Source organism: Gadus macrocephalus, chromosome 11 (genome assembly GCF_031168955.1).
Source record: "Gadus macrocephalus chromosome 11, ASM3116895v1".
Classification (NCBI taxonomy): domain Eukaryota; kingdom Metazoa; phylum Chordata; class Actinopteri; order Gadiformes; family Gadidae; genus Gadus; species Gadus macrocephalus.
The window spans coordinates 5,320,689-5,348,647 of record NC_082392.1 but is presented as its reverse complement, the minus strand read 5'-3'; the positions used below and the strand labels follow the sequence as shown (position 1 = coordinate 5,348,647).

Sequence of the window (27,959 nt, the reverse complement as noted above, 5' to 3'; positions counted from 1 at the left end):
CGAAAGACTCTCTTCCCTCAACAATGGTTATATAGTTTTACAGTAATTACAAACTGAAGGATTTTTTCAAATGTTTTATTTGGAGGGAGATCCGAGTTGAACCACACTGCCCATGTCCATATTTGGCAATAAAACAGTGTGATATGTAAATGACTCAGGAATAGGAATTGTGACTAGGAATTGTGATTGGGACATTATGACCAAACCATAACATAAACCAATATAAATGAATGAAGACCATTAGACGTGCCCCTTCGACAATCCAAATGGGAATTGTAGTTGGGGCCCAGAATTCCTAGCGGCGCCTCTGGATGCTTCTTATTATCTGTCATCAAGCGAGACGTCTGTCTTCCATTGTTTGTCTTCCGTAAGCACAGAATCCACAGCGTGGAGCACACGCTACAGTGTCTACCGCCATTGGAGTAATACAATGTCGAATAGTGAATTAAGTTAGGGAGGGAGGATCTGTTCGCAGCGAGACTGGACGATTAAACCACAGAGCCTTTCAAATTCAAGCCCGCCGATTGAAAGAAGACTTGGGAATGGTGGTAAGGTTTTCCTGAATTGAGAATTCTCTTATCCAAAGGGACAAACGCGCCTTTGTTTTTGTGGTCTGTCTGATGTAGGCTACTAGGTGGCTAACGGTCAGTACTCGACGCTGGACATAATAACGCTTCATCTTGCACTTATATTGTTCAATGAGTTCAATTTCTGATGGTTGGCCCCGGCGGTCTAGACATAAACCCAGCCTTTAAAAGAATAAAAAGATGTGTGATGCAAGGTATCAACGTATAACCATAGATTTACAAGTGTATTCACATGTACAACGCTGGGACATTGCTTCTAAGTTACATTCAGTACGTTGCCGTGTCTCGGGTCATATTTTTGGAGTAGTTTTAGTGGTGTCTGCGGTGCTGTGTCTGGCTGGTCTAACGTGATCCTTACTGCTAACTAGCCAGCTAGGTGTTCATGAACTAGCCGCTGTGTTGTTGCCCTTAGTGCATTTCAACTGAGTGATGCCCTGGTCTACAGGGTAATTGTCTCTCTGATTGGAGAGGGTTTTATATTAACATGGCAACTAATTAGTAGGAGTCAATTAAGGCGTTCAATCCAGTGCCCATTTCCAAAGCGACGAGCTTAATGCAAGTCCATCCCTAGCTTTTATCACAATCATCTCCCAGTCTGGCCATATACCGATATATACAATAACGTTGAGTCTGTACATGTATTTTATAACATTGTTTTGGTGGGCTTTTGCCGAATTTGATACAAATTCGATACCATGTATTAGCCCAATTACGGTCTTTAATCGATCGCCGATATAACGCTCACATTTCATGTAGGCTGTATTGTTCAAGCATTGTTCATGCCAATACACAGACCAAGATTAACATATGTATTTCATGATGTAACACACTGCTAATACTGTAAGTGATGCATGTATGTGCTTTATTGAGTAAGCCTATGTATTCAAATGAATGGATCAAATGTAGGCTATATAGCTCTATGGTTTGCAAATGGTGGCAAATGTTTTTACTGATTGTTGAAACGACAGGTTTGTGTTACGAAATAGCTTAGTTTTTTGAGTCTAGCAGGTTTAGCAAATCAAATATGGCCTGCCAAAATAATATGGCTTGCCAAAAACATGATAGCTGATCAACTGATTAAGTGTAAGCAGTCCATCTTCTTAGGGAAGCTGCATTGCTTGTAATGTTGAATTTATAGTTTAATAATCAAATGATCTGTGAGTGCAGTTCTTGGCAAAAAAAACAAACATTGCCTTTGCTGCTCAGAAAGCATTAAGTCACAGGATTTTGACGTAGAATCTGATTGCATCTTGTGGCTCACACCCTTAATTTGCTGCTCATATCGTCTCCTCTTATGCTTTAACCAAACCTACCCCTATGACCACAACAATGAATAAACAACAGTTTCGGACAAGGAAATAGCGTCCTTGTCTGATTTACCATAGACCGTAGATCAGGATTCTTAATGGTCTTTGGAAAGATTAAACAATCAGTTGTCTTTGTTAAAAGCTTGTTATTTTAAGAAAGACAAAAGCAATCCCTTGTCCTGTTTTTCTCCTGATGGTGGCCCTACCTTTTGCAAAATATCCCTATGTTGATGGATAGAAATCGAAGTAAAACAGGTCCTCAACACACTTTCTTTCTATTTATCTTAGGTATTTGCTCAGTCTGCATATTAAAATCCCGAAAAAGCTGCTTTTATAATGAGGTTGGCAACAGTCATTACCATAATATAATTGCCGAAAGAAGCAATATCAAGTCGGTGTCAACATTAACAATGTTGTCTCAGTATTTATCGTAAGAAATGGGTTAGTTCAACATCCTCATTTAGACCTTGAGAGATTGTTTCGAGTCTGCTTCTCTAATCACTTTTGGTCTCGATGTACGGCTCTGGTCAAGAGTCACCCCTTAACCAATGACCACTGGAAGGAACTATTTTTAAAATGCTTTTGTGCAGGGGATGTGATGTCATTTTGCCTAACGACTCACTTATATCACTTAATCATTTTCTAATTTTAAGCAGTAACACCCTTTGCCATGGTACTCCTTCACAAATGCTACATTGTGTGTGTCATGGCACAGTCAATCCTGTTTTTAGTTAAAACTCTTACCCGTGTGTTAAACTGGTGCCCTCTATAAGGTTGTTAGAATGGGTGCAATTCTAGCACCTGTAGAATCCTGCCTTCAGTTGTACAAAAGGCTAAGGGAGGTAAATCCATGTCTGACCGCGCAAAGTTCTCAAATGCTTTCTCATCTCTTAAAGGAGAATAGAGGGTGGTATTTTAAGACGGGGTAAAGTTTAATTAGAAGCACTTCATGTCGTTACTTTGTGGTGTAAACTTTGAGACCACCACCACCAGCTGTCAAAGTCTGCGCCGGTCCCTGCCTCTCATTTACAAAGCTTGCAGCCAGCCTGGGAACCTTTAATTTCCCTTGGCTTCTCAAAGAATAGGCTTCAGTCTGAGTATTTGAACCCATTTGGGATCCCACCCAGACTGCGTGTCCTCCTCCAGGTCCTCATCTCCTAATCCTATGGTCTCTAGGGTCTCTCCCCGCTCATACCTCACTCTTGAGGTATGATTTAAGTCAGTGTTAACGATCACAAGGCGATTCATGTCTATCACGCAAATATGGGAGGGAAATTAACAGTGACTTGGCGTCCGGAAGTTGCACTTGAGTACTATGTGTCATGATATTGGATCAGATCATCATGAAGTTATAATAATACATTTATTATTCAATCTGTAAAACATTTAGAAGAGGTTATACCTTAAAGTCTGACGTCACCTGGAACGTGCCTTTTGGTTAAGGGTTAAACTTCATTCCTGTTGGCCTATATTGCCTTTCAATGTCTTTCAAGCAAAACAAGTGTTCTGTTTTGAAAGTACAATTAATAACTGAACATCAATCGATCGTCATTGGTTAACGTTGGGTCATAGCTGATGTGTTGAGGTGTGGTGGGTCAAGTCATTGCGTTTCTCTTTGTGTTTTTCTGCGTGGTTGCACATGTGGTTCAGAGAGGAGCCTTAGGGGATGTACGCAGGGACTGTGAGCTGGACGATACTGTCTGGTAAGTCCCAATGAACGTTCGCCTTAATGCCTGCTCTGCCTTATTCTCATTTCTCATTTGTTGGAAATGCATGCCAATGTGTCTTTGCTTACTTGTTTTCTACACACAAATTGTTAAATGTCCAGTACATTGACGATAGTAATTCAAAAATTTAATATAATTATTAACTCAAATTAAATGGGATCTACGCACTGCATGACATTTACTACTAAGTGTTGAATGGTTAAATTGGCGGGTGGTATTTAAATGGACGGTATGGAATTGGCACCATGGTAAGGGTTACCTTGTCCATCTGTTTGTCTGGGGGCCTGCCAAAGTTGTAATTTCCCTCTGTCTGGATTCAAGTGTGTGATGTGACTTAGGTTTTTAGTGCCGTGGCAGGGAGGTTCTGACATTATTATGTTTTAATTGTGTTATTTATAAAACCTATGAGCTGTTCACATTGTGGCACTTGCCCAAATATTGTCCAATTTCATTTTCAAACCATCCAGCATCAGCACTGTGTAGTCATTTACCGGTAGTCACTGTTTTTGTGTCAAATGGCTTTTTCTGGTTGAGGTCTGATCAGAAGCATATTTCCATGCATCAACACCCATTTCAGTCTTGTCACTTTGGAAGGAGTCATGATACCTTGTTTCTGTCACACTGACTATAGGAGAGTCTCGTGGAAATCCTAGCAGCTGTAGGAGCTCTGGTTTCATTAGAGCATGGAACTGTATCCCAAGTCTTTAAACCCATCCCACTACTTATTTTCCGTGAGAATGGTTGTTCTCTTTCCTAAAAAAAACATCTCGCATACCTCCAGCAGATCATTGGCTTTTAACCAGGTTAAATGCTGCTGTTGTCTGCTTGTAAATTAGAATGACCTTTTATTCTCATTTCTTTAATTACTTTGTCTTTGCCTGTTGTGTTGGTAGACTAAAACAAATCAAAGGACTCTGCAATGTGGGCATGGGTGTAACTTTTATAGATTCTGTTTCATGCTTTGTCCTGAACAGCAATACTGTTATGCATTAATGACTTGGCTACTGTAATTCCCATCCACCAAAGTTATTAGCATTCAAAACTCAGCGATCCATCTACCTATCACACCTATGTTAGAACCCCCCCCCCCCCCCCCCCCCTGTCCATTCAAGACCTCAACTGACCCCAGTTGAACCCAGGTGGGAAATCTGGTAATATGGCAACCGCTGTCGCCACTGTTCCCAGCCAATTAACAGGCAGGCTGGAGCATGTGTTTTTGATACTGCAGAGTCATGTGTTGGAATGGAGTGTGCATCAGTAACGGGAGAGGCTTCAGTGTAAAACAAGACGGTTATCCATGAGTAATGCTCCATCCAACTCCACTCAAATGTTTTGTAGAATTGAGACTACCGTTTCAACGCTCCACTAATGCCAAGCTCACACTACAATGCTATTGACCGGATTCTTGCTTCAAAGACTCCTTTAAGTCCATTTTCCAGCTCTCGGATAATCTGTGAAAAATCTGGAAAGAATCCTTATTCTGTCGGCTGGAACGGTACTCTGAAGAAGACATGATTATTTTAGTCCCGACTCCCGAGCCAGCCTGGATCTCATCGGGAGAGCCCAGTGTAAATTCAAAAGTTTTAAATTTTGTCTGGACTTATGGCTGACGCACATAGAATCGTTCTACTAGAATTTGATAGAACGAGTGCATGACAAACCAAACAGAAAAACACGAATCCAACTGTCGGGGACGATTGCAGCGGAACCATTTTAATTTCCCATTTTAGGTGTTGAAGACAAATCAGTTATTGGATACACTTAAAAAATGTATACATGACAGGAGAGTAAACTGAAACGATAGCCTCCGAATCTTGCGATATGACCCCCGTCTATAACCCTAACCTAAAGCGGCTAGCGTGTGCTGTACTATACAGTGATTCACTTTAAAAAGACTGTCATTGGACAGATGTGTCTCATTAGACAGGTTTTGTTAAGCTTTCAAAGAGCTGTAGTGTGAGCTTTGTATAAGAATGGACAGCCAACAGCCGCTCCATTTTTTTTTTTTTTGTAGAAGTGAAACCACGGTTTCAACACTCCACTAAGGATGTACATCCAACTCCACTCCCATTTTTTTATTTGTAGAACTGAGATTGCGGTTTCAACACTCCACTAAGGATGTGTGTCCAACTGCCCTCTCCTTTTTTGTAGAAGTGAGACTACCGTTCCAACACTGCGTAGGGGAATACCTTGCTCGAGGAGGAATTACAATGTCAATATGGCAACTTTGGTACGTGACTTATTCCTTTTTTAAAGTCATCTGCCCACACTTGTTTGCCTTGTTGCATGACCTTATTTATTTATTTTCTGGCCCTTTTGATGTCTTAATATTAATATATGCTTTAGAGCAAATTCAAGCCCCTAATAAGTGCTGTCAATCGGGAAACAATGGCGTCCTTAACTGAAGTTGTTTGTATAATGGGTGTAATGACATTGATGTTGTAACTAATCAGGTCATCTCTCAGATTGGCTAATCTAGCCTGCTGATCACATGTGTGCAGATGTACCTGTAGAGTTATAAAAGCTTCATGGCCGGTGCATGATTGCAACACCTCCTTAAAGGCAGATAAACATTAGGGACGAAGGGAGCACAAAGGGAGTTGTGTTTTATCCTGCTCTTCTGCTTTTTCATTTACCTATCAATCAAATATTTTTTTTGCAGCAATAACCATGATCAAAGCTACAATCAAATTTGCTGCGGTGGCACCAGTTGCTTGTTTATAAAAGGCCTACATGAATTAATACCACAATGGCATATTCTTAATGCTTAATTAGCATTAGGCATTGCAAAACTCTTGTAGACTAACCTATTGATTTGGCTGTTATCTCGGAGTGCATGTCATCACATACCCAAAACAAACTGAATCCATATTACTTGCTAAAATGGATGGATGGTAATGGAGTACAAATAAAGTGAGTTATAAACACAAACGATGTGTTTATAACTGCACTGCTTCATTACGATACATTGGAGATGGACCTAGGCCGTTATTCTGATGGGCTTTATCTTTGTCTCAGGCTCAGAGCGGTGACCCATTGGAAAGAACTGGATATCCAGTGGCAGAAGCTTCAGCGGGCGCCACGGCCAACCCTAACCTCAAGATGAACAAAAGGTAATGGTTGTTTATCCAGTCGTTCATTTTGAAACATGCTGTTGAACGCCACCCGTTGTGGTAAATGTCTCGACAAAACAAAATACATTTTTGCAACATCAAATGATTAATTTTTGCGACTTTGGGATTGCAATTTGAGTCGATGTAGGAGGAGCTACCTATAATATGTACATGATAACATTTTAAAACAATGATCAAAGTTAGCTGTTAATTAGGGATGCACCGAATATTCGGCCACCGAAAAAAATACATCGAACATTTTTATTTTTGATTAAAGAAAAATAAATTGATTTACTCATTATTTAAAGGTACATTGTTCTTAAATTCTTGCTATAAGGTCTGCTGGAATGTTAGAAAACGTTCAGTATTAAATAAATATTTTGTATCAAATTTGTAATTGATTTTTTTTATTGAAAAGCAAAATTAATGGAAAACAGCCAAAGCCACATTCGGTGTTCGGTTTCGGCTTTCGGCCAACTGTTTTAGTATATTCGGTTTCGGCCAAGAATTTTAATTTCGGTGCATCCCTACTGTTAATAAATCAAAAGTATGAGGGTAGATCACGGCGTCATGCCTGCTGTTCCTATAGTCCGTCGATATCAGCAGCAGTGTGTTTTGATTCTGTTTGTCTCCAGGGTGTCTGTTGTTAAAGGCCACTTCCCAAAGCTCGCTGACTGTGCTCACTTCCACTACGACAACGTAGACCTCGGCTCCATCGTGGTGAGAGAGATTCTGGATTAAACGTGACTCCGAGACGCGCCGAACATGTGTGTTCATCCGATGTTTGTGTGTGTGTTTTTGACACGGTTTGGTCTGCTGTGTTGTAGCTCCAGTATCTCAGTGAACAGGACCATGGGGAAGCCAAGTGGGGGGCAGGACCCTCCTCAAAGGTCTCTTTGGTACAGGTCACCTGCCAGGTGGGACACAGACACACACAGACACACACAGACACACACAGACACACACACACACACAGACACACACACACAGACAGACGCATACGGACACACACAGACACTCACTCACTCACTCACTCACTCACTCACTCACTCACTCACTCACTCACACTCACACTCTCTCTCTCACACAAACACAGCTTGATTCCCCCATTTCCTCATCTTAGATTACTTGGCATACCCAATGGTCTAATTACCAAAAATAAAATGCAAGAGTTTTCTTTACTTGACCCACATGGCCACCTCATTATCCCCAGGCCTTTGGATTTGGGTTCCTCACCTCTCGAGTAGCCAGTGTGTGGTGAGCATAGATAGATTGATTCACTATCTACAGCCTTGGGAGCTTATATAACGGTAGATAGATACATTATCTATAGCCTGATGAGCACATATAGAAAGATACACTATCTATAGCCTGATGACTATAGATAGATGGATACACTATCTATAGTCTGGTGAGGATAGATAGATAGATACACTATCTATATCCCGGTATGCATAGATCGATACACTATCTATACCCTGGTGAATATAGATGGATATATAGATAGATACACTATCTATATCCCGGTAGGTATAGATAGTTACACTATCTATAGCCTGGTGAGTATAGATAGATAGATACACTATATCCCTGTGGGTATAGATAGATACACTATCTATAGCCTGGTGAATATAGATGGATATATAGATAGATACACTATCTATATCCCGGTAGGTATAGATAGTTACACTATCTATAGCCTGGTGAGTATAGATAGATAGATACACTATATCCCTGTGGGTATAGATAGATACACTATCTATAGCCTGGTGATTATAGATAGATACCTTATCTTTAGCCTGGTGATTATAGATACATACACTATCTATATCCTGGTGATTATAGATAGATACACCATCTATATCCTGGTGATTATAGATAGATGCACCATCTATATCCTGGTGATTATAGATAGATACACCATCTATATCCTGGTGATTATAGATAGATACACCATCTATATCCTGGTGATTATAGATAGATACACCATCTATATCCTGGTGATTATAGATAGATACACCATCTATATCCTGGTGAGCTGGGCAGCAAACTGGCAGTAACGCGTCACCCTCACGGGCAGATGATGAAATGTGATGAATGCAGTGAATGACTCGGAACCTCTCGCTCCTCCAGGGTAAGTCATGGCTGGTCAGAAGGTCGTACGAGGAGTTCTGCACGTTGGACGCCCACCTGCATCAGTGTATCTACGACAGGCGCTACTCCAGACTGGCACCGTTGCAACCGCTGGGGCAGACGGAAGACAAGACGGAGGTACCGAAGCAAAGGCAGTCGCCAAAGTGCACGTCGTGGTTCACTCTCTTTCCTATTGTTTCCCCTTTGTTCACGTTCTTCGTGGCGCTCCTTTCCTTCCACCCCTGCAGATGGTCTGTACTCTGCTGGCGGAATACCTCCGTCGACTGTCGGGCATCATCGACAACAAACTCAACTGCGGACCTGTGCTCTCGTGGATGGAGGTGAGGCGTGCCGAGTTCTCTAGGGCCTGTCAGGATTAAGGCCTGTAAGAACTAAGGCCTTTCACTGCCTACGACGATCACTACCTCCTACGCCTATCACTTGCATAAACTGAGCCCTAGTTTGGCTAAAGAGAGAGCCTGAATGGCGACAGCTGACAACGATATAACCTGAGGCAAATGAAACTCCCTAAAAGTACACACTGTTTCATCTGGAATTCGAGCACTATAAGATAAGATATAAGATAAGAATTTAGTTTAAGGCTGATTGTTCAAGGGAAGAGGGGGGGCGTGTTATCGCTATGGTTACGACCCACGCCAACTTCGATCTTCTCTTTATTACCCTTGTTGTGTTATGAGTGTTACAACGAGCGAATTTGTGTACGAAACGCACAACGCACCCCAGCGTCTCGGAGGCTAATCCTCACCCAGACGCAGACATTCAATAATCCGCTGCTCAGACGGAGCTTCAACATCCACGCACGCCGTGGTGTCATGTGCCAGGGAAGCCTTACCCCCCCCAGTCGGACATGAGCGACAAAATCAACGGCTTCCCAGAACAAGCTCCACACATCCGCAGATCCACACACACACACACACACCGTGGCGTTATATGACGAGTGTCCGAGAAGCTTAACTTTCTCTGGGACTCTGCGGTCAAACCACTGTCCAGGCAGAGTTTTGCACGCAGCTCTGTGTGGCTTTGCCGTGATGTCGATGAGTCCCCTCTCCGTCACGAGAAAGACTGTTAACTGCGGCCGATTCAGAGTGGAACGTTCACCGTGTTTTGGGGAGTCTGGCACCTAGGATTTGTGATTTCTCTTAATTATAGTCTTATTTCAGTCACAGCGATACAATGTCATAGATTACTATGTTGACGATCATATAAGACGTGTAACCAAGTAATGTAAAGAGATAAGGGATTTGGGTGCAGGGGCTCTCCAACATAATATTTCCCATTGTTTCTAAAGGAATGTTTTCATGACCAGGCTTAACCGTGCGTACTTCTGCCCGTCAGATCGATAACCGAGGGAACCGTTTCCTGCTGAAGGAGGAGGCGTCTCTCAACGTGCCAGCCATCGCTGCTGCCCGTGTGGTGAAGCGCTACACTGCGCAGGCCTCTGATGAGATATCTATAGAGGTACATGCTCTATTTGTTTCTGGGACGGAAACGCTGGCCGACTATAGATATGTAGAGCACACGGCGCCCTACATCTGGCTAAATGAGGCCTTCCTCTTTGCCCTTTTTTCTTCAGTTCCGTGGCAGATATCCTCTTTCTGGCCGTCCGCTTGGCTCTTGTACTGGTTTAATACATTTTCTGTCTTCTTTTTGGGAATATAAAAATGCTTAACAAACCAATCTTCTTGGGTCAAAGGTTGGAGATATCCTGTCTGTGATTGACATGCCGCCCAAAGAAGAGACCAGCTGGTGGCGAGGAAAGCATTGCTTTCAGGTACAATTTCACAAGTACCGGTAATAAGAAGATGAAGAAATGATGCACATCCTAAGTTAATTGAACTTCTCCATAGATACTTTGTAAGTTATACCTGCAAATGCATTGATTAAACACGCCAACACAGACAGGCTTAGGTGTTGTTCTGCCAAACATTGAAATGGGAAAGATGCATTATCTGATGATGATGATGTGAAAGGTTTGACTAGAGACTTTAGAACTGGAGGGATCAGGGACTATGGACCTTTTTTGTTACATTCTGTTATATACGTTCAAAATGTATGACACAACATGGGTCCATAGTCGCTCAATGTTCCAATTATTTGAGGGTTTAGTGACTATGGATCTGCTTTGTGACATATATTTTCATATGATTTTTAAAGGGAATTTCGAGAATGTAATTTAGCACAGATATTGTATAGTACCTTTCATGATTTCATCATCAATCAACTATCACCTTATTTTTCTTTTAGGTGGGCTTCTTCCCCAGTGAATGTGTAGAGCTGATCAATGAGAAACAGACGGGCAGTGCGTCCGGCAGTAAGACAGGTAACCCCCCACACTGACGGGCATCGACACCGTGGAGCACAGGAACCACATGCTGGTAGATAGATAGATAGATAGATATACACTTTATTAATCCCGGGGGAAATTCAAGTATCCAGTAACAGCCGAAAACATACATAAAAACAGTGCAGATGGATGTGCAAAAATACAGATATAAATAAATATAAATAAATAAATAAAATGTCCATTGTTGTTATCTATTGTCCTCCCTGCCTTTACTGGGAGCTGTTGTACAGTCTGATGGCCAGGGGGACGAAAGAGTTTTATAGTCTATTAGTGGAGCTGGACTGGGACAGCAGTCGGCCACTGAAAACACTCCTCTGCCTGGTGAAGGTGTCATGCAGAGGGTGGTGGGTGTTGTCCAGGATGGTGTCTTTATCACCTCGGCTGAACCTTTGTTTTCTGTGTGCTCATTAAGATCAAGATGGAACCAGCTGTCCCGGACCTGACTCTCCCACATCAGGTGCGTTCACACACGGCTGACGCACAGAGCAAAGACGCGTGATCTACACACGTGCAACCGAACCACCGGGACCGGACCCTGTTGTGGTTCTGTAATGATTGTTGTGGTTCTGTAATGGTTCCTATTTGTCTGTGTAGTGCGATTTAGATTTGTGTTTCGAGAGTAAATTGTGTGACGCTTGACAGTCTGTGTGCATTCGTACAGTGTGTAAGAAACACGGCAAGATGCTGGGGTTTCTGAAGACCTTCATCAAATCCAGACCATCCAAACAGAAGCTGAAGCAGAGGGGGATACTCAGGGAACGGGTGTTCGGCTGTGACCTCGGGGAACATCTGCTCAATTCTGGACTAGATGGTAAAGCACTCGCTCACTCACATGGAAGGCTAACCCACTTTATGTTGACCACGTAGATCTGCAATACAAATATAATTTCTCAAAGGCACGGGCAGATGCCTTCAAACATGTGGCTTTAAGGAAAATAAAGTACTTACTTTTGTAATACTTTGTAAACAATATTGGATGCACAAATGTTTCAGGAGAACTTGTCATGCTTTAGTTGCCCAAAACAATTGACTAACTGCCAATTGGCTCGTAGAAATAGATGAGCCAGTTCCAATACTCAAAACCCTGAAAAAGTGCCTAGTGGATTTCCGTCTCTTCCCATTCCTTAAACTCCGTCGGGGGGTTCTTGGAGATGACTAAAGGGGCGGTTCTTCCCGTGCACCGGTTCAGTTCCTCAGGGGGGGGTTCTTGGAGATGACTAAAGGGGCGGTTCTTCCCGTGCACCGGTTCAGTTCCCCGGGGGGGTTCTTGGAGATGACTAAAGGGGCGGTTCTTCCCGTGTACCGGTTCAGTTCCTCAGGTTCTGGTCAGCTGCTCGGAGTTCCTGGAGCAGCACGGAGTGGTGGACGGCATCTACCGGCACTCCGGAGTCTCCTCTAACATCCAGAAACTACGGTCAGCCTCTTCTTAGCGCTCTTACCTTAATGCTGTGTGTAAGGACTACCCTAGGCTTAAGATCGTGTGTGTGTGTGTGTGTGTGTGTGTGTGTGTGTGTGTGTGTGTGTGTGTGTGTGTGTGTGTGTGTGTGTGTGTGTGTGTGTGTGTGTGTGTGTGTGTGTGTGTGTGTGTGTGTGTGTGCATGCGCGCACACACACGATTAGTCTAACTATCAACCTATCAACCCTCAAAGACGATCTTGGAGATTGAAGTATTTCAATTTTTTTTCTTTTTGGTTTCCAAAGTCATGAATTCGACAGTGAGATAGTTCCAGACCTCACTAAGGGAATCTACATGCAAGACATCCACTGTGTCGCCTCCTTGGGTAAACTGTACTTCCGAGAGCTGCCCAACCCCCTGCTCACCTACCAGCTGTACGACAAGTTTGCAGTGAGTACAGCGCACAGTAGGACTCAATAAATCAGTATTTCATAACCACGATCAGCATGGCTGCCTCTGAACATGGATGATGAGTTACTCAGTGGCCACTCCCTCTTCAAGGGGATGGGTCTTAGCTCATCTCATAACCGTCTAAGGTGATCCCCTTCTTGTTTGCAGGACTGTATGGGAGAAATGACTGACGATGAACGCATGGTCAAAGTCCATGATGCCATCCAACAGCTCCCCCCTCCTCACTACAGGTACTGCTCCTGCCTTTACAGCATCGGACCAATGGGAGGGGTTCATGGATGTTTGCCTGCATGAACACGTGCGCCTATGTGTTTGGGAACACGTGAACCTGGAATATTAATCATCATCCTTTTTTGAGGGATGTGAAGAAACTAAAACCTGATGGACGGTGTTCTCACGGTCCAAACTATGTGGGTGTGATGTAAGGAAGCGAAACGTGAAAAGTTAAAAGGGTTCTCCCTCTGTAAAGTAGGAGGCTGGTTACTTGAGAGCACACATGAGTGCAGGGGGATTAGCAGAACATAGTAAATCAGGACTGGGGAAAGAGTTATTTCCACATTAAAGGAGTGAGGTAGGCCGTAATGGGGGGGAAGGGGAGAGCCATATGGTATGTTGGGTTTCGTGGTTACCGTGGTAGCGATGCAAAGGTACAATGATTTAAGACCTTTCAGTTGAAGGGAGGAAGGCAGCTGTCTTGAGGTGCAAATATTCTCTATCCAGAGGATTATTGAATGAGTTAGTCAAGTAGTAGTCTCACTTTTGGATAATATCTCAAGTCTGATGGCAGACAAGATCAAATCTGTTCACAGTTTATTGCCCTTCATATTTGTTTCAACCAATTATGTTGCTGAAGACGGGGATCTGTAAGTGCATTATTGGAGCACAATTTCAGCCAGCAATAGTTAACTGTACAAAAGTGTCTGTAAAAGTTTAAAAGCAATGTAGCGTTCCAATTACTAAAGTCTCCTTCTGAAAGCTTCATCCACTCGCGCAAATTAGTTTTCTTCTGTAGAATATCTCTGTCTCTGGAAAGAAACGAACGGCTACCTCTCTGTGTTGGATGTTATTATCAAATGGTTTATAAAGGGATGCATAACACAAGCTGTTGTGTTCCTTCCCTCTTCGGTGTTCAGAACCCTGGAGTATCTGATCCGCCACCTATCGAGGCTGGCTACGAGGAGCGGAGAAACCAACATGCACATCAAGAACCTGGCTATTGTTTGGGCTCCCAACTTACTGAGGTGAGCTCAGGCGTGTGAAATCAAACAAAATACGGGGAACAAGAAGGCATGCATGTGTCTGGCAGTAGCAGAGGGGAGCACGTCTATATGGGAGTTAACTCCCAAAAACTGCGACCGAAGTTGGTATTGTTGGGAAATGTGTGAGCATTTTTCCATCTTTTAGATATTTGCTCTATTTATAGAAGCAGCATTTCCCTGATATATATCAGTGCTCCAGAAGGGCTGGGGTATTTGCACTTCTTCATTTAGTGCTTATCAACTCTCATGGAAAAATGTTTTGATTGGAGCTGGACCTTGATGTGAAGACTTGGAGCCTTCGGATGAATTAATAATTGATTGCATGGCATGCCACTCTTGGGCGCAGGTCCAAGGAGATCGAGACAGCCGGCCTGGTGGGTTCTGACCCCTTCAGGGAGGTTCGGGTCCAGTCGGTCATTGTGGAGTTTCTCTTGAGCCATGTCAATGTGCTATTCTCCGACTCGTTCACTTCTGTTGGAAAATTCACACAAGGTAAACACAGAATCTACTTTATAGCAACTCTTTTGACTTTTTGTGATTTCCTATCTTTTCTTTCTTTGCTTTTTCTGAGTGGCCTTATTTGCAAAACATCAAAGTCTTTAAACTGCAGTTTTAAGACGCATTGTGTTTTTTTTTTATGTGTGCATAATTGCCACCATATTATAAAAGCATTAGTAGCTCTTCAAGTGCAAGCATGTTCATTCATTTGGCATCCGAAATAATGAAACATTTGTCACATATTTAATTCGCTGGATGAGCCAACGATAGCTGTCAGGTGTGACTCTTCTGATTGGGTGGGGTGTTTGGGAAGAGGAGTCATTTCTCCAGGCACGGGAGGGATTATAGTGACATTAAGGCCCAATCCCATTTCTACCCCTTACCCCTTCCCCTTACCCCTTCAAAACAAGGGGGAGGGGTAAGGGGTAGAAATGGGATTGGGCCTAACTTTAGTATTTGCTTCTTTGAGGGTCAAAGGTCAAAACAAGGACAATATTTCAGCGTAGTCTATATAAAATCAAATGGAAGAGTCTTCCCACTTTCTCATGCTCCCATCTGTCCTGCTTGTATCTAATAGCAGTTAACTATCCAACCACATCGTTTCTATATATATCCTCCCCCCCAAACCTGTTCTCATGGTGCCTCCCCCCCCCCCCCCCCCCCCCTGCGCTCTGGCCCCCAGCCCCAGGCCAGCTGCACCTGGCCAGACCCAAGTCCTTCGTGTCGGCGCGGCTCCTCTCTCTGGAGGAAGCCCAGGCCCGCACCCAGGCCCCTCTCATGCTGCAGGCAGCCCCTCTGCACCCCCTGCACCCCCTGCAGGAGCAGTACCACACGGTGCTGGCGGTCCAGGACAACAGGTGGGGATCAGTGCTAGTAATAATGTATTAATAATGTGTTATCGGTCCGTTGGGAGTGATGCACGGGAAAAGGTGTTGACCTCGTTTACCTTGTGGAGGTGAAAAAGATGGAGCTCACCTGTTAAGGGGAGCTCCATCTTTTTCACCTCTACAAGGTAAACGAGAGGTAGATTAATAGTATTATTAATAATGTATTATTGGTCCGTTGGAAGTGATGAATGGGAAAGATGTCGCGTCCACAAGGTAAACGAGGTCATTAACTTTCCCATTCATCGCTTCCAACGGACCAATAGTACATTATTAATAATACTATTAATCTACTAATCTATTGGTTAAATTAGTTAGAAAAGTTGTTGACCTTGTTTACCTTGTAGAGGTGAAAAATATATAAATATATAATAATATATCTTTTTCACCTCTACAAGGTAAACAAGCTCAACAACCTTCATAACTAACTAAACAATGTACCTTTTTTGTATCGGCTTTCTGAGCGCCAAACATTTTCAACAGAGGTGACAAACAAATCCTTGATCATGTGCACCTTTGGTCATTGAAATAATATTTGACCTCAATGAGAGACCGTTTTTTTTTTTTTCCTAATGTTGACTATAATATACGTGTTCTGCTTACTCTCCTCAGAGCTAAGAAGGTTATAAAAGGAAGGAAGACTGCGGCAAGCTGGAAGACCATTTTTGATTTCGGAAAACCAATGAGAATCGGCTCCCTGTTCCAGCCAAACATGGCTCACTTCGGTACGTGACCCAGCTCTTCCCTCTGCTCTCCTCCTCTCTGAAACGGGACCCCGTCCACAGTTTTTGCGCGTGGATAGTAGGCTGTTTTTGACATTTTCCTCCCTTGTACCTTTCCGTTGTGTCTGTCTGTGTTCCCAAGGTTGCCGCGTTGACAGCGTGACCCTGAGGTCCGCCAAGAGTGAGGACAGCCTGTCCTCGCAGCACAGTGGCTCAGGTTTGTGCTCCTGGTCACCTTCGATACGGTAGAGATCTGTGGGAGTGAGTGCCACCACAGTTTCACTCATGGCAACCACACACTTGGTCAAACTAGTAAAAGTATATAATCAGACCACACCTGTCTCCTCATTGGGTTTCAAGTCATGATAATAGTAGAAATTGGAAGTGTGTTTCATTAACAGGCCAGTATTGAGGGTTGTTCTGATGCCCAGGTAATTTAAAGGTGACATATTATACCACCAGGTGAGAGTGCGATTAGCCTTTACAAGCCGTTGTGAAAATCGGCCTCTTCTGACATCACAAGTGGGCGTGTATGCCGGATAGATGAGCAACGTTCGCCACAGTCCACTGGGTAGGCTGGTAGGCTGATCTATCAAGCGCACATCTCGGTGGGCACGCCCCCTTGTGATGTCAGAAGAGGCCGATTTTCCAAACGGCTTGTAAAGGCTAATCGCACTCTCACCTGGTGGTGTAATATGTCCCCTTTAAGGATGACCCTTTTGAAGGGCATGAACACGGCACTCGAGAGGGGGGAAAGCACAGCTCTTTAACGCGTCTATTCGACCGTGTTCCCCCCCTGCAGGATCCGCTCAGTACCTGCGGTCGCGGCGTCCCCGACCGAGCAGCGACGGGCTGTCGTTGGGCGCCAGCGTCAACATGGAGTCCGTCTGGCCACACCTCAACGCGCGGCTGTCCTCCAGCCGCTCCTACGACAGCCTGCTGCCCAGAGACCATGGCCTTGGGAACCAGGGGGAAACGGTACGACGCCACCCGCTTAGAACCACTGTGCACCACTTGTGTACGCAGAAGTTTGCCCTGGACTCGTAGATTGAGGGGCCTTTGTCCCTGATTGCCTCACCAATACTTGGGTAGAACTTCAGTACGACCACATGGAATGAAACACGATCAACAACACTACGAGACGGTAGGGCTGCTCGATTCACGGAAAACATCGTAATCACGATCGCTTTGGTCAATATTGAGATCACGATTATTTAAACGGTTATTTTTAGGTTTGAAACCACGATGCATCTACTCACCCTTTGTTTCCAAATATAACCTTTGTTACTGAGAACTTTGAAATTTCAGCTTAAAAAAAATACAAAAACTGTTAAAATCGCAAAATAATGTACAAATATGTATCCAGCTGTTCTGCAATTTTTATAAACATTTATTCAATAAAATAGACATAAAAATAAATAATAATATCGTTTCAATTATATTCGTTTGGAGATCGTTTGACGTAAATATCAAAATCGTGATAAAAATGTGATTGACCGCACAGCCCTGAGAGACGGTATGTTTGTGTTTCCAGGGGGAAGACGGGGACGATGAAGAAGAGGAGGGAATCTACTCCATGCCTGAAATACCGAGTCAGGGCATCGCGTCCCGCTGGATGGCAGAAGACCTGGACGACTTCAGCCCCACCTTCCCGGACGACCGGCCCCTGGGACTGGGCTCCACCAGGACCTCCCCGCCCTCGGGCCGCCACGCCGCCTATTACCACGGCCGCCGGCCCCCTCGCCCAATCACGGAAGACCCCGACTCTGTGCTCAACCAATCGGAAGCCATCGCCCGGAGGAGCCTGATCCTGGCGGCGACGGCCCTGCCCCAGCAGGCGTTCGTCCAGCACCAGACCTCCCACAGCTGCCCGGTGCAGGGGGACCTGAGCGGCCAGAGGCCTGCGGACGCCCACCAGCCCCACGAGAGGATCTCCTTCACCAAGAAGGTGAGCGTGCCCAGGCCCGGTGGGGGGGGGGGGGGCACTGGGTGTCTTGGTGGTCCAGAAGGCCGTCGTTTTACCCATTCTGACTCTTTAAGGGTGATGTGTTACACCGCCACGTGTGAGTGTGATTCGCCGTTACAAGCCGTTTTTGAAAATCGGCCTCTAGTGACATCACAAAGTGGGCGTGTCCACCTAGAACTGTGCTGGATGGATCAGTCTGCCAGCCTACCCAGTGGACTGTAGCAAACGTTGCTCGTCTATCCGTCATACATCTAGGTTGACACGCTATGATGTCAGAAGAGGCGGATTTTGACAAAAGGCTTGTAACGGTCGAATCGCACCCCCACCCGGTGGTATAATATGGGACCTTTAAGTCTTAGACGCAGAGAGACAAAAACACAGCCTGGACCCATTAGTGCTCTTTGTGATTGGCTGGTGGAGATCGATTTTTGATGGTGAAATGGATCGTGCGGTCGGAGTGGGCCGCGGGCGGCTGTGTTGTTTCCCCACCGCACCCCTGATGTTATTGTCAACGCTGTGATGAGCCATAACCCCTGGCGTGGTGTAGGAGCAGCTCGGGTTGAACCCGGCCTCACCTGTCCCCTGTGCGGTCTCCCTCCCTGCTCCCCAGATGGTTCACGCCCTGTCCCCCAAGACCAGCAAGGCTCCCACGCTGGACATCTCTCAGCCCGTCGCCATCAGCGTCCCCGCCAAGGTAGGCCACTGCTTCAACGGGCGCCGCGTGCTCGGTAGTCACGGTAACCACAGTTGATAAAGTGTGTTAATCGGTGGAACGTGTTATTGCGGCGACCGGATCGAAACACACTAGGGGGGGGGGGGTCGGGAAGTACGCTTGTAAAATGTCCATGTCACCCCGGGGGTAATTTGAGTTTCCACTCAAGCCCAAAAGGGGACCCGAGAAATATGTTTTAAGTAGCGTGCACGTGGGAAGCCAAAGGTGAAGGTGCACGTGGTCGGGCTGAGTGCGCGCTGGGTGGGGGCGGTGTCTCGAACGACGAGTGTGCGACGTCGACTGGTATTGTAGCCCAGCGGTTGTCGTTATTCCAGCAGCCGTCCTCTTTTGTAGCGACGGTGGTATTTATAGACGTACACTCGTCATAATGACGCACTTCATCCGCCTCTTATCTGCCAGGTCTTGGAGATGATTGGCGGCCGTGCCGGCGAATCACAGCACTTGGCCACCTCTGATTCGCCGCAGTCACCCCAAATGATCTCCATGCTGCTGAGGTCGTGTGACATTCAGCTGAGTGACACCTGTCAGCAAGAGCTCAACAGTAAGCTCGGGGCCACCGCTCTGGGGATGGCTAAAGGTGAGGAGGAAGGAAGGGATTCATTCGATCCCGGCGTTGTGTTTATTGGTCCGATTTAAGGATCCGATGGACAAACTGTTTCATTTGTTTCACGGTTTATCTCTTCTTCATGTGTGAGTGTGATTAGCCGTCACAAGAGGCAGATTTTTCAAAACGGCGTCTTAACGTCTAATCACACTCACTGGTGCTATGATTTGTCACATTTAACACTGAGTTTTTTCAGCTGTAGAAATGTTTAAAAAAAAATCTTTCTCAGGTTAGTGTAGTGTAAAGCATGTGCTACCCTCCCTCGATGCCCCAGGTCCTAACGCAGCCCCCCCGGCGGTCCAGAAGCCCCCCCCGCCCAAGAACCCGGCCCGCCTGATGGCCCTGGCCCTGGCGGAGAGCGCCAACCGGGCGGAGGGCGCCTCGCTGCCCTACAGACCGCCTCAGACCGGCTACAGACCCCCGCCGCACCCGGGCTACTCTCACCAGGTGGGGGCTCCGCTGCACGAGACGGGGGACCCTGCCTCTGGGGACACGTGTGTGTGTTTACACACAAGACCTTTCCCCCAAAGCATCTGACACTACACATTGTGTAGACGTATGCTTTGTGAAACGGCAATAATTAACCCCACCTTACCCTAAATCTGACTAAGCCACGTGCAAAATAAAACACAAAATTTTTTATTTTTTAGGAATGCACCGAAATGAAAATTCTTGGCTGAAACCGAATATACTGAAACAGTTGGCCGAAAGCCGAAACCGAATACCGAATGTGGCTTTTGCTGTTTTTCATTCATTTTGCTTTAATTTTTCACCATTGCCAATCAAACAATTAAATGTCCTTTATAATCTTTTTTGTCTTGCTTTTCAATAAAAAAAATCAATTACAAATTTGATTTTTACTCCTTCGGCCGAAACCGAAAATTATGTTTTGGGCCATTTTCGGGGGAACATTTTCGGTGGCCGAATATTCGGTTCATCCCTAGTATTTTTGGTAAATGTGAAAGGTTAAACTTGGTGTTTGGCTATGGAGAAGGAGCAGTGGACAGACCTTACATGCCCTTATGGTCGATAGGAAGAAACAATCAATGTACCAATCAGGCGTGTTTTTCCATTGGCACGGCCGATGGAGAAAGCCCCGTTACACTCGGCTGCGGAAACTGACAATCGTCAATCTATTATTTAAATGTTGTTGTTGTGCAGGATCCAGAGTCCAATCAGCAGCCAGGCCTGTCCCCTGAGGCGAAACCACCCCCTCCCTACTCCACTGAGCCCAAGCACGTGGTACGTATCTGATCAGTACGGTTAGTGTAATGCACTAGATGGCTACACATCCAATACTCAAGAAGAATTGAAGGGTGGGGTATTTTGGACTTCGGTATTGAAGGGTGGGGTATTTTGGACTTCGGTATTGAAGGGTGGGGTATTTTGGACTGCGGTATTGAAGGGTGGGGTACTTTGCCTCATTGCCTAGATCACAACCAGAAACAACTATATTCACAGCAGGTGGAACGGGTGACCGGGGAATATGTTGAATACTTTCATTTGGTTCCATACTTGACTGACAATAGCCCCCACACTTTGAATGGATTATGAACGTTGAAAAAAGAAGGTTTTATATTGTTCCGTGTCCTGATTAACCCGTGTCCTGGTTGATCTCAGGACATGGGAACCCTCTCCTCGACGACCTCCGGCTCCGACCCCGTGACCTCCGACCTCTCCCGGGTCAACTCCTCGGAGGACGACCAGAGCTCCGACCCGTTCTACAGCAGCGTCCACGTCGCCTCCCGGGACGGCCCCGTGCGGACGGACCGCCGGCAGCCCCCGGCCTACGGGCGCCAGCTCTCCGCCCCTCCGTCGACGGCGAGCAGCGCCGGGGCCAACGCCAACGCCAACGCCGCCGCCGCCGCCACCGGCCTCCGCCAGCAGAGCGACTCAGTGCCCCAGCTCTGCTCCGGCGCCCCCCAGCCCGCCGGCGGACCCCCCTCCCAGCCCCAGCTGCACCACTCCAGCTCCGAGAGCTCCCCCCTCTCCAGGGCCCGCCTCCCCCCGCCGTCGGGCCGGCCCCGGGTCCCCGCCAAGCCCTCGGACCTGGTGGCCCCCAAGAGGGAGCCCCCCTTTCAACGGGGGGGCCGCGACCTGCCCCTCCAGGTGGCCCCCGTGGGGCCCCAGAGGGAGCAACCGCACCCCTTCGCCCGGACCAACCTGCGGCGCTCTCTGGACTCGGGGAGGGTGCGGTGTCTGATCGGCCCGCCCGACTTCCAGAGCCCCTTGGTGCGGGCCTTCTCGGAGCGTCTGGGCGGGGTTCCGGACAAGCTGGCCCGCTACCACGCGGCTCAGGCGGCCAACCAGCTGGGGGCCGGCGGCCTGCCTCCCTCCGCACTGGTGGGTGACGGGGAGGAGACGCGCACACCCCTCGACACGCTCGGCCTTCTACGATTGTCGTTTTCTGATTGTACCGTTAAATGTGTCTGCAGTCACTTCTAGGGGTGCAACGGATCACAAAACTCACGGTTCGGAGCGTGTCACGGTTTTTGAGTCGGATCATTTTCGGATCAACAACAACAAAAAAGATAACCAGACAAATGTGACTTTAAATAAAATCTTCAAATGTGTAAAAACAAAATAAAGTGAAAAATTTGGTAATAATCCTGCTTCCTTTAAGCATAGTCAATATTTAAAAAAATTGCAATCTGAGGCATTATTCCTTCTTCTTTTTAACATGGATAGTAAATAATCCCTAACCCGGGATTTACAACTTTAAATTCAGGATGTCTGCATTGCCTGGGGGGAGTTTAGAGTCTACACTCTCCCAAGGCAATGCAGACATCCTCATCTTCTTTTGTTTCATCAAGCATGGTAGCGAAATACAGTTTCTGTCGTGTTTTATTTTATCCATTGATTTCGGTTGGAAGACTCATTGCAAGGGGGGTTGGTTGTAGTCTTTTCGCTCGGTTCTAGCCCTACTGTTGATACGGAGCACCGAGCGAAAAGACTACAACCAAATATAAATATGTCCGCTGCCGGTTCAATGGGATTTACGGAACGCCAAATAAAACGCAACAGAAACTGTATTTCGCTACGATACTAATGATGTTGTTAATACCGTAATTGTCCTCTAAACTTTTTTTTTTTTATCAGCCGATCCGCGGATCACTTGCGTCCCGAACCGTGAGGGTTGATCCGTACGGATCACGGGTAACCCGTGATCCGCGTCGCTGCGTCTCCTAACCCCCCCGTCTGCTTCCTCGTCCCCAGGCGCTGGCGGCCCAGCACCACTTTGCACAGGCCAGCATCAAGGCGGAGCGTCTGCGGGACAAGCAGAACCCGTACCACGAGATCGGGGGCCCCGAGGGGGAGGAGCCCTACCCCTTCCGCCCGCCCAGTTACTCCAGGCACGCCTTCGGCCCCCCCCGGCCCGACCTGGAGGGAAGCCTTTTCCCCGCGCCCCGCCTCCAGCCCCGCCCCCAGCCCCACTCCTCCCCCGAGGCCTACCACGGCCCCGCCCCCTCCCACCACGGCCCTGCCCCCTCCCACCACGCCCTCCCAGAGGCGAGCCACTTCCCGCCCTCCCACGGCGACCTGGGCCCGCCCCCGCAAGCGTCGTTCAGCAGGCTGCCGGCCGGCAGCGAGATGCACCCCATCCCGGCCTCCTGCTTCAGCGCCCTCGCCCCCGCCGCCGCCCCCGCCGCCGCCTCCCGCACGTTCTCCTCGCCGCGTAAGGCGTGCCACGCCCCCGCCGCCGCCTCTCTGCACGCCTCCAACCCCCCCAACCCGCAGCCCGCGCCGCTGCACCCCTACTTCGAGAACGGCCGCGTGTGTTACCGCGACCAGCCCGAGGACGCGCCGGCAACCGCCGCCGCCGCCGCCGCCGCCGCCGCCGCCGCCGCGCACCGCACCAAGAGGCCGGCGCCCCCCGCCCGACGCCACGGCCCCCAGAGGCCCTACAGACCGCCGGCGGAGCCCCGGCAGCCCGTCTACGTCAACTACCCCTTCAGCCTGTCGCCGTCCGCCCCCCCTCCCCCGGCGGCGGCCTCCTCCTCCGTGGCGCTCCCCGTGAGCCGGGGCTGGGCCACCAGCGACCTGGACACCCCCCGGGAGCGCTCGCCGCTCACCTCGCCCGGGGACAGCCGCTCCTCCGGTTCCCTCCCGTCCCCCCCGGGGAGCGGCGGCGGCGGCGGGCGGGCCGGGGACGAGCGGGCCCCGGGGGGGCCCGACCGGGGGCCGTGCGCGGCGGCGGCGGCCAAGCGCTCCTGGTCCGAGGACGAGGACGCCGAGCCGCTCTCGGGTCAGAACCTCGCCGAGCTGCTCATGGCCAAGATGGCGGCGGAGGAGGACGGCAATGAGGCGGACAGCGACAGCCCGAGCCGCCCCGGCCCTTCCTCCTCCTCCTCCCGCCGCCAGACGCACTTCAGGGGCCGCCAGTACCCGGGCGCCGACGCCGTCCCCCCCCCGCCGCCGCCGCCCTACGCCGCCGCCTTGTTCAGCTGCTCCTCCTTCCAGCCGGCGGGGGCCTCGCGCCGCGCCTCCTCGGGGGGCGGGGGCCAGTACCACCGCCAGTCCTACGACGTCCACCCCCCGCAGGACCCCTTGCTGTGGTTCCAGCGGGCCCCCGACCCGCCGTCCCGTCTGAACCCCCGCTCGCGCAGCTGCCACAACCCGCTCTACCCTCCCCGCCGCTCCCCCCACGCCTACCCGCCCCCGGGGCTCTTCGGCCTCCCCAGCGGCGACCCCGTGGGCTACCTGGCCCAGAACGTGCACCAGGCGGCGGCCGCGGGGTCACGCCCGCCCCACCCGGCCCAGGGCTCCCCCCCGGGGGAGGCGGCGCCGGAGACGTCGGCCCTGAGAGGGGTGGTGGGGCAGAACGGGGTGCCGGGGGCCAAGTGGAGCCAGACGCGGTCCTACTGCTAGGACTGATGAGTGGTCAGTAGGAGTTAGCCAGTTAGCCAGTGCGAGGAGCCAGAGTTAGCCAGTGCTAGGAGTTAGCCAGTAGGAGTGCTACAAGGGGGACCCCCCACCCACTCCTACTGGCTAACTCCTAGCACTCCTACTGGCTAACTCCTAGCACTGGGTAACTCTGGCTCCTAGCACTGGCTAACTGGCTAACTCCTACTGGCTAACTCCTAGCACTGGCTAACTCTGGGTAACTCTGGCTCCTAGCACTGGCTAACTCCTACTGGCTAACTCCTAGCACTCCTACTGGCTAACTCCTAGCACTGGCTAACTCTGGCTAACTCTGGCTCCTCACACTGGCTAACTGGCTAACTCCTACTGGCTAACTCCTAGCACTCCTACTCGCTAACGCCTAGCACTGGCTAACTCTGGGTAACTCTGGCTCCTCGCACTGGCTAACTCCTACTGGCTAACTCCTAGCTCTGGCTAACTCTGGCTCCTCGCCCTGGCTAACTGGCTAACTCCTACTGGCTAACTCCTAGCACTCCTACTCGCTAACGCCTAAAGGACACAACCGACCGTGTCCAGAATCGATCATAGCACAGCCCTGTCCCGACACCTCTCAGGGCGCGATACAAGCCAGCCCTGGCCTTTTGGAAGTGATCAACTCCCCCCCCCACTTTGCTTTAGTGATCAGACGTGACTGTCGCTTCTGACCTGCCATCACATCCAACAGGAATTGTGTCTTAACAAAAGGTACAACATTGTCGTCCCATGTTACTAGAAAAACATGCATTTTTATAATAGTCACATGATTTGGATGTTGTTGTCACAAACCAACTCATTCATGGAGAAAGAAATCGTCGGCTCTCTGGTTAAGAGCTTTGTAAATGTAAACTACATTCTTGTATATATATTTTTTTCTTTTTAATTTGCAACGAGGCCTCGATATTCGTTTCGTGGTCAAATATTAACTCGGTCATTAACTTATTTGTATTTTTTTACTACATATTAATTTATTTAGGTTGTTCCAGGACCATGCTGCTCCAGGTGATTAAAACACCTGTAACCGTCTCTCATGGCAGTACTAAAACATACGTTTGTCATGATTCTGAGGAACCGTGAGTGTGCGTTCACCACTGCTGTAAATGTAAGCGTTGGCAGTAGCAGTAGCTTTAACCGGTAGCAGCCTTGTTGATACACTCACTCAAACAGAATGAGTGTATCCCTACTTGACTTGTGTAACACTTGTTTTAGCGCACTCTACAGAGGAAGTAGAAGATGGCGTAATCAACCAAAATGTTGGAAGTAACACTTCTGTGCTTCTGCTACCGTTTTGAGCTACTGCTACCAAAGTGCTACTGCTATTGTTTACATTCGTGGCGAGGGCTTATGCACGCTACAACAGTTATCTTCACGAATGATATCGGTATCAAATGTTTGAGTGAGTCGGGCAGAGACGGTGGTTTAATCACCCAGCCAGTATGGTCCTTTACCTTTAGTGCTAACTTCAACATCTGGCACGTTTTTTAATTTAAATGGATGCATGTTGGTCAGACAGGCTGTGTGTGTGCAGATGTGGCTTGTGTGACGGCAATCTAATCTAGAATAATACAGATGTGTGTGTGTGTTCTGCCGTCTTGAAGCCAAGACCATAGCATTTATACAAGTGTTACTTAACGGATGAGTCGTGACCAAGAAGTATTACACGGGTTTGATTTTGATTGAGCCGTGAAATAAAAGTCTGTTAATACATTGGTCCATCTCCGACCCCCACTTTGCCCCATAGCGCGGTTTTGTCCCACAAGTCAAACCACACAGTTGATGCCAGCCAGGCCAACTTAAGGCAAATCAAATCAATTGGACTCAGGGTCAAGACAAACACAAACACAAAGAGTGTTATTTGAAGCACTGGGCGATAACGGTGCAGAGCTGTCCTTGCCATTATAGATTAGAAGTGATAGAGATTTTTTTTTTAGGTTTTAGTCTGAAAAAATATATAATTTGCGGTGTGTTTTAATATATATACTAATAGGATTCAAACAAACCAATACTTTATTTTTCCCGTGAAGAAGCAGCGGTACCCGTTTATTTTTAAATACATTGTTGTAGTCTTAACTTTTTAGATGAGGGCAAACCAAAAGATGGTCTTGTTTTGTAGTTGCTTTTTTAGTGAAAGCACACAATTTACGAGTCCGGACACTCCTAGTAATCTGTCTAAATGGAACCAATGGTAATCCCTCTGTCTACATGTCCTACACTATACCTCTATTATCGAGGGTCTTGGCTTAGATTTGTAGCCATAAAGCACTATGCAATTTGCTGTCTGTATGACCACTTTTCTACGCCCCATCCGTCGTTTAAGACCAAATTCATTAAAGATCATATTTAATGAAAAGGGTTTTGTTAGGCCTAAAACTTACATTCCATTTCATGCACAGCACAAACAAATCATGTTTGCCTTTCTATGGACGGCGCAAGTGTGACCTCACGCGAGTTCTGAGCTAGAACGACGATGCTGTTCAAATGCAGTTACAGCTGGTTTTGTCATACATGATGAGCTAGTTAAATGGTTAAAACTCTTAATGTTTGCAATTGCATCGTGCAGACATACTAGCCTTAGGAAGATGTTTACATGTGTCTTATTCATACTTGGAAGTTTTGACTTCCAAGAGTTTTTATGTCCGGTTCCCTTTCTTATACCTAATATGTTTGATTGGTGTCAGAGATTCCAAGACATGAGGCACAAAGCAAATGGACCTCAATACACACACACTGCCACTGGTATGTAACCCTTTGTAAAATTGCAACTACTCAAACATTTGCCTGAGATCCACTTTTGAGACTGGATGGTACACTCCCGTTTACATTCTGTGTGCAGTATGTATGCATGCGTGCATTGTGTCTCAAATAATTTCCCATACCTATGCAGTGATTTAGACATTAGAGTTCAAGTAAACTTTCTGTCAAGTATTAAATGTTTGCATAGGTTTGTGATGTTCTGAGGTCCAACAGCAGTTCCAAAACATTGGGACACTGTAAATGTTCTCAAATTAATAAAAGATATGCTGGCTCAGTAAGAAAGTTTGCCTTTCCTTTGAAATTCTTTACTTTATGAACCTTTCAGGGCTGTTTCCTGACAGTCGGGGAGTGAAAGTCATTCTGAAAGCCTGGTGTCCACCCAAATTATATCTGAATAGTTAGTTCACATTTTCTTTCATTATTTTGTGCATTACAAGTTTAGATCATACTCCATTTTCTATGGAGTATGTAATTTTTTAATATCCAACATCTTTAAATTCACCTTGTTTTTCATAGATTGTTATGATCACACCAACCACCG

The 27,959-nt window shown here is 47.3% G+C and overlaps 1 protein-coding gene across 1 annotated transcript; it reads left to right on the top strand.

The window, feature by feature from the left end:
* Positions 1 to 243: 243 nt before the first annotated feature.
* Positions 244 to 27,700, top strand: arhgap33 (Rho GTPase activating protein 33). Its single transcript, XM_060064024.1, has 30 exons — positions 244 to 548; positions 3,545 to 3,597; positions 5,773 to 5,851; positions 6,640 to 6,734; positions 7,370 to 7,454; positions 7,562 to 7,651; positions 8,868 to 9,005; positions 9,116 to 9,208; positions 10,224 to 10,346; positions 10,582 to 10,659; positions 11,133 to 11,208; positions 11,645 to 11,689; positions 11,894 to 12,043; positions 12,544 to 12,646; positions 12,934 to 13,078; positions 13,247 to 13,329; positions 14,233 to 14,340; positions 14,705 to 14,850; positions 15,539 to 15,713; positions 16,353 to 16,465; positions 16,605 to 16,679; positions 17,265 to 17,440; positions 17,997 to 18,410; positions 19,039 to 19,122; positions 19,561 to 19,738; positions 20,040 to 20,212; positions 20,927 to 21,007; positions 21,386 to 22,108; positions 22,982 to 24,664; positions 24,812 to 27,700. The coding sequence occupies exons 3-29, from the start codon at positions 5,840 to 5,842 to the stop codon at positions 24,632 to 24,634; spliced, it is 5,415 nt and encodes a 1,804-aa protein (XP_059920007.1). The 5' UTR covers positions 244 to 548; positions 3,545 to 3,597; positions 5,773 to 5,839; the 3' UTR covers positions 24,635 to 24,664; positions 24,812 to 27,700.
* The last annotated feature ends 259 nt before the right edge of the window (positions 27,701 to 27,959 follow it).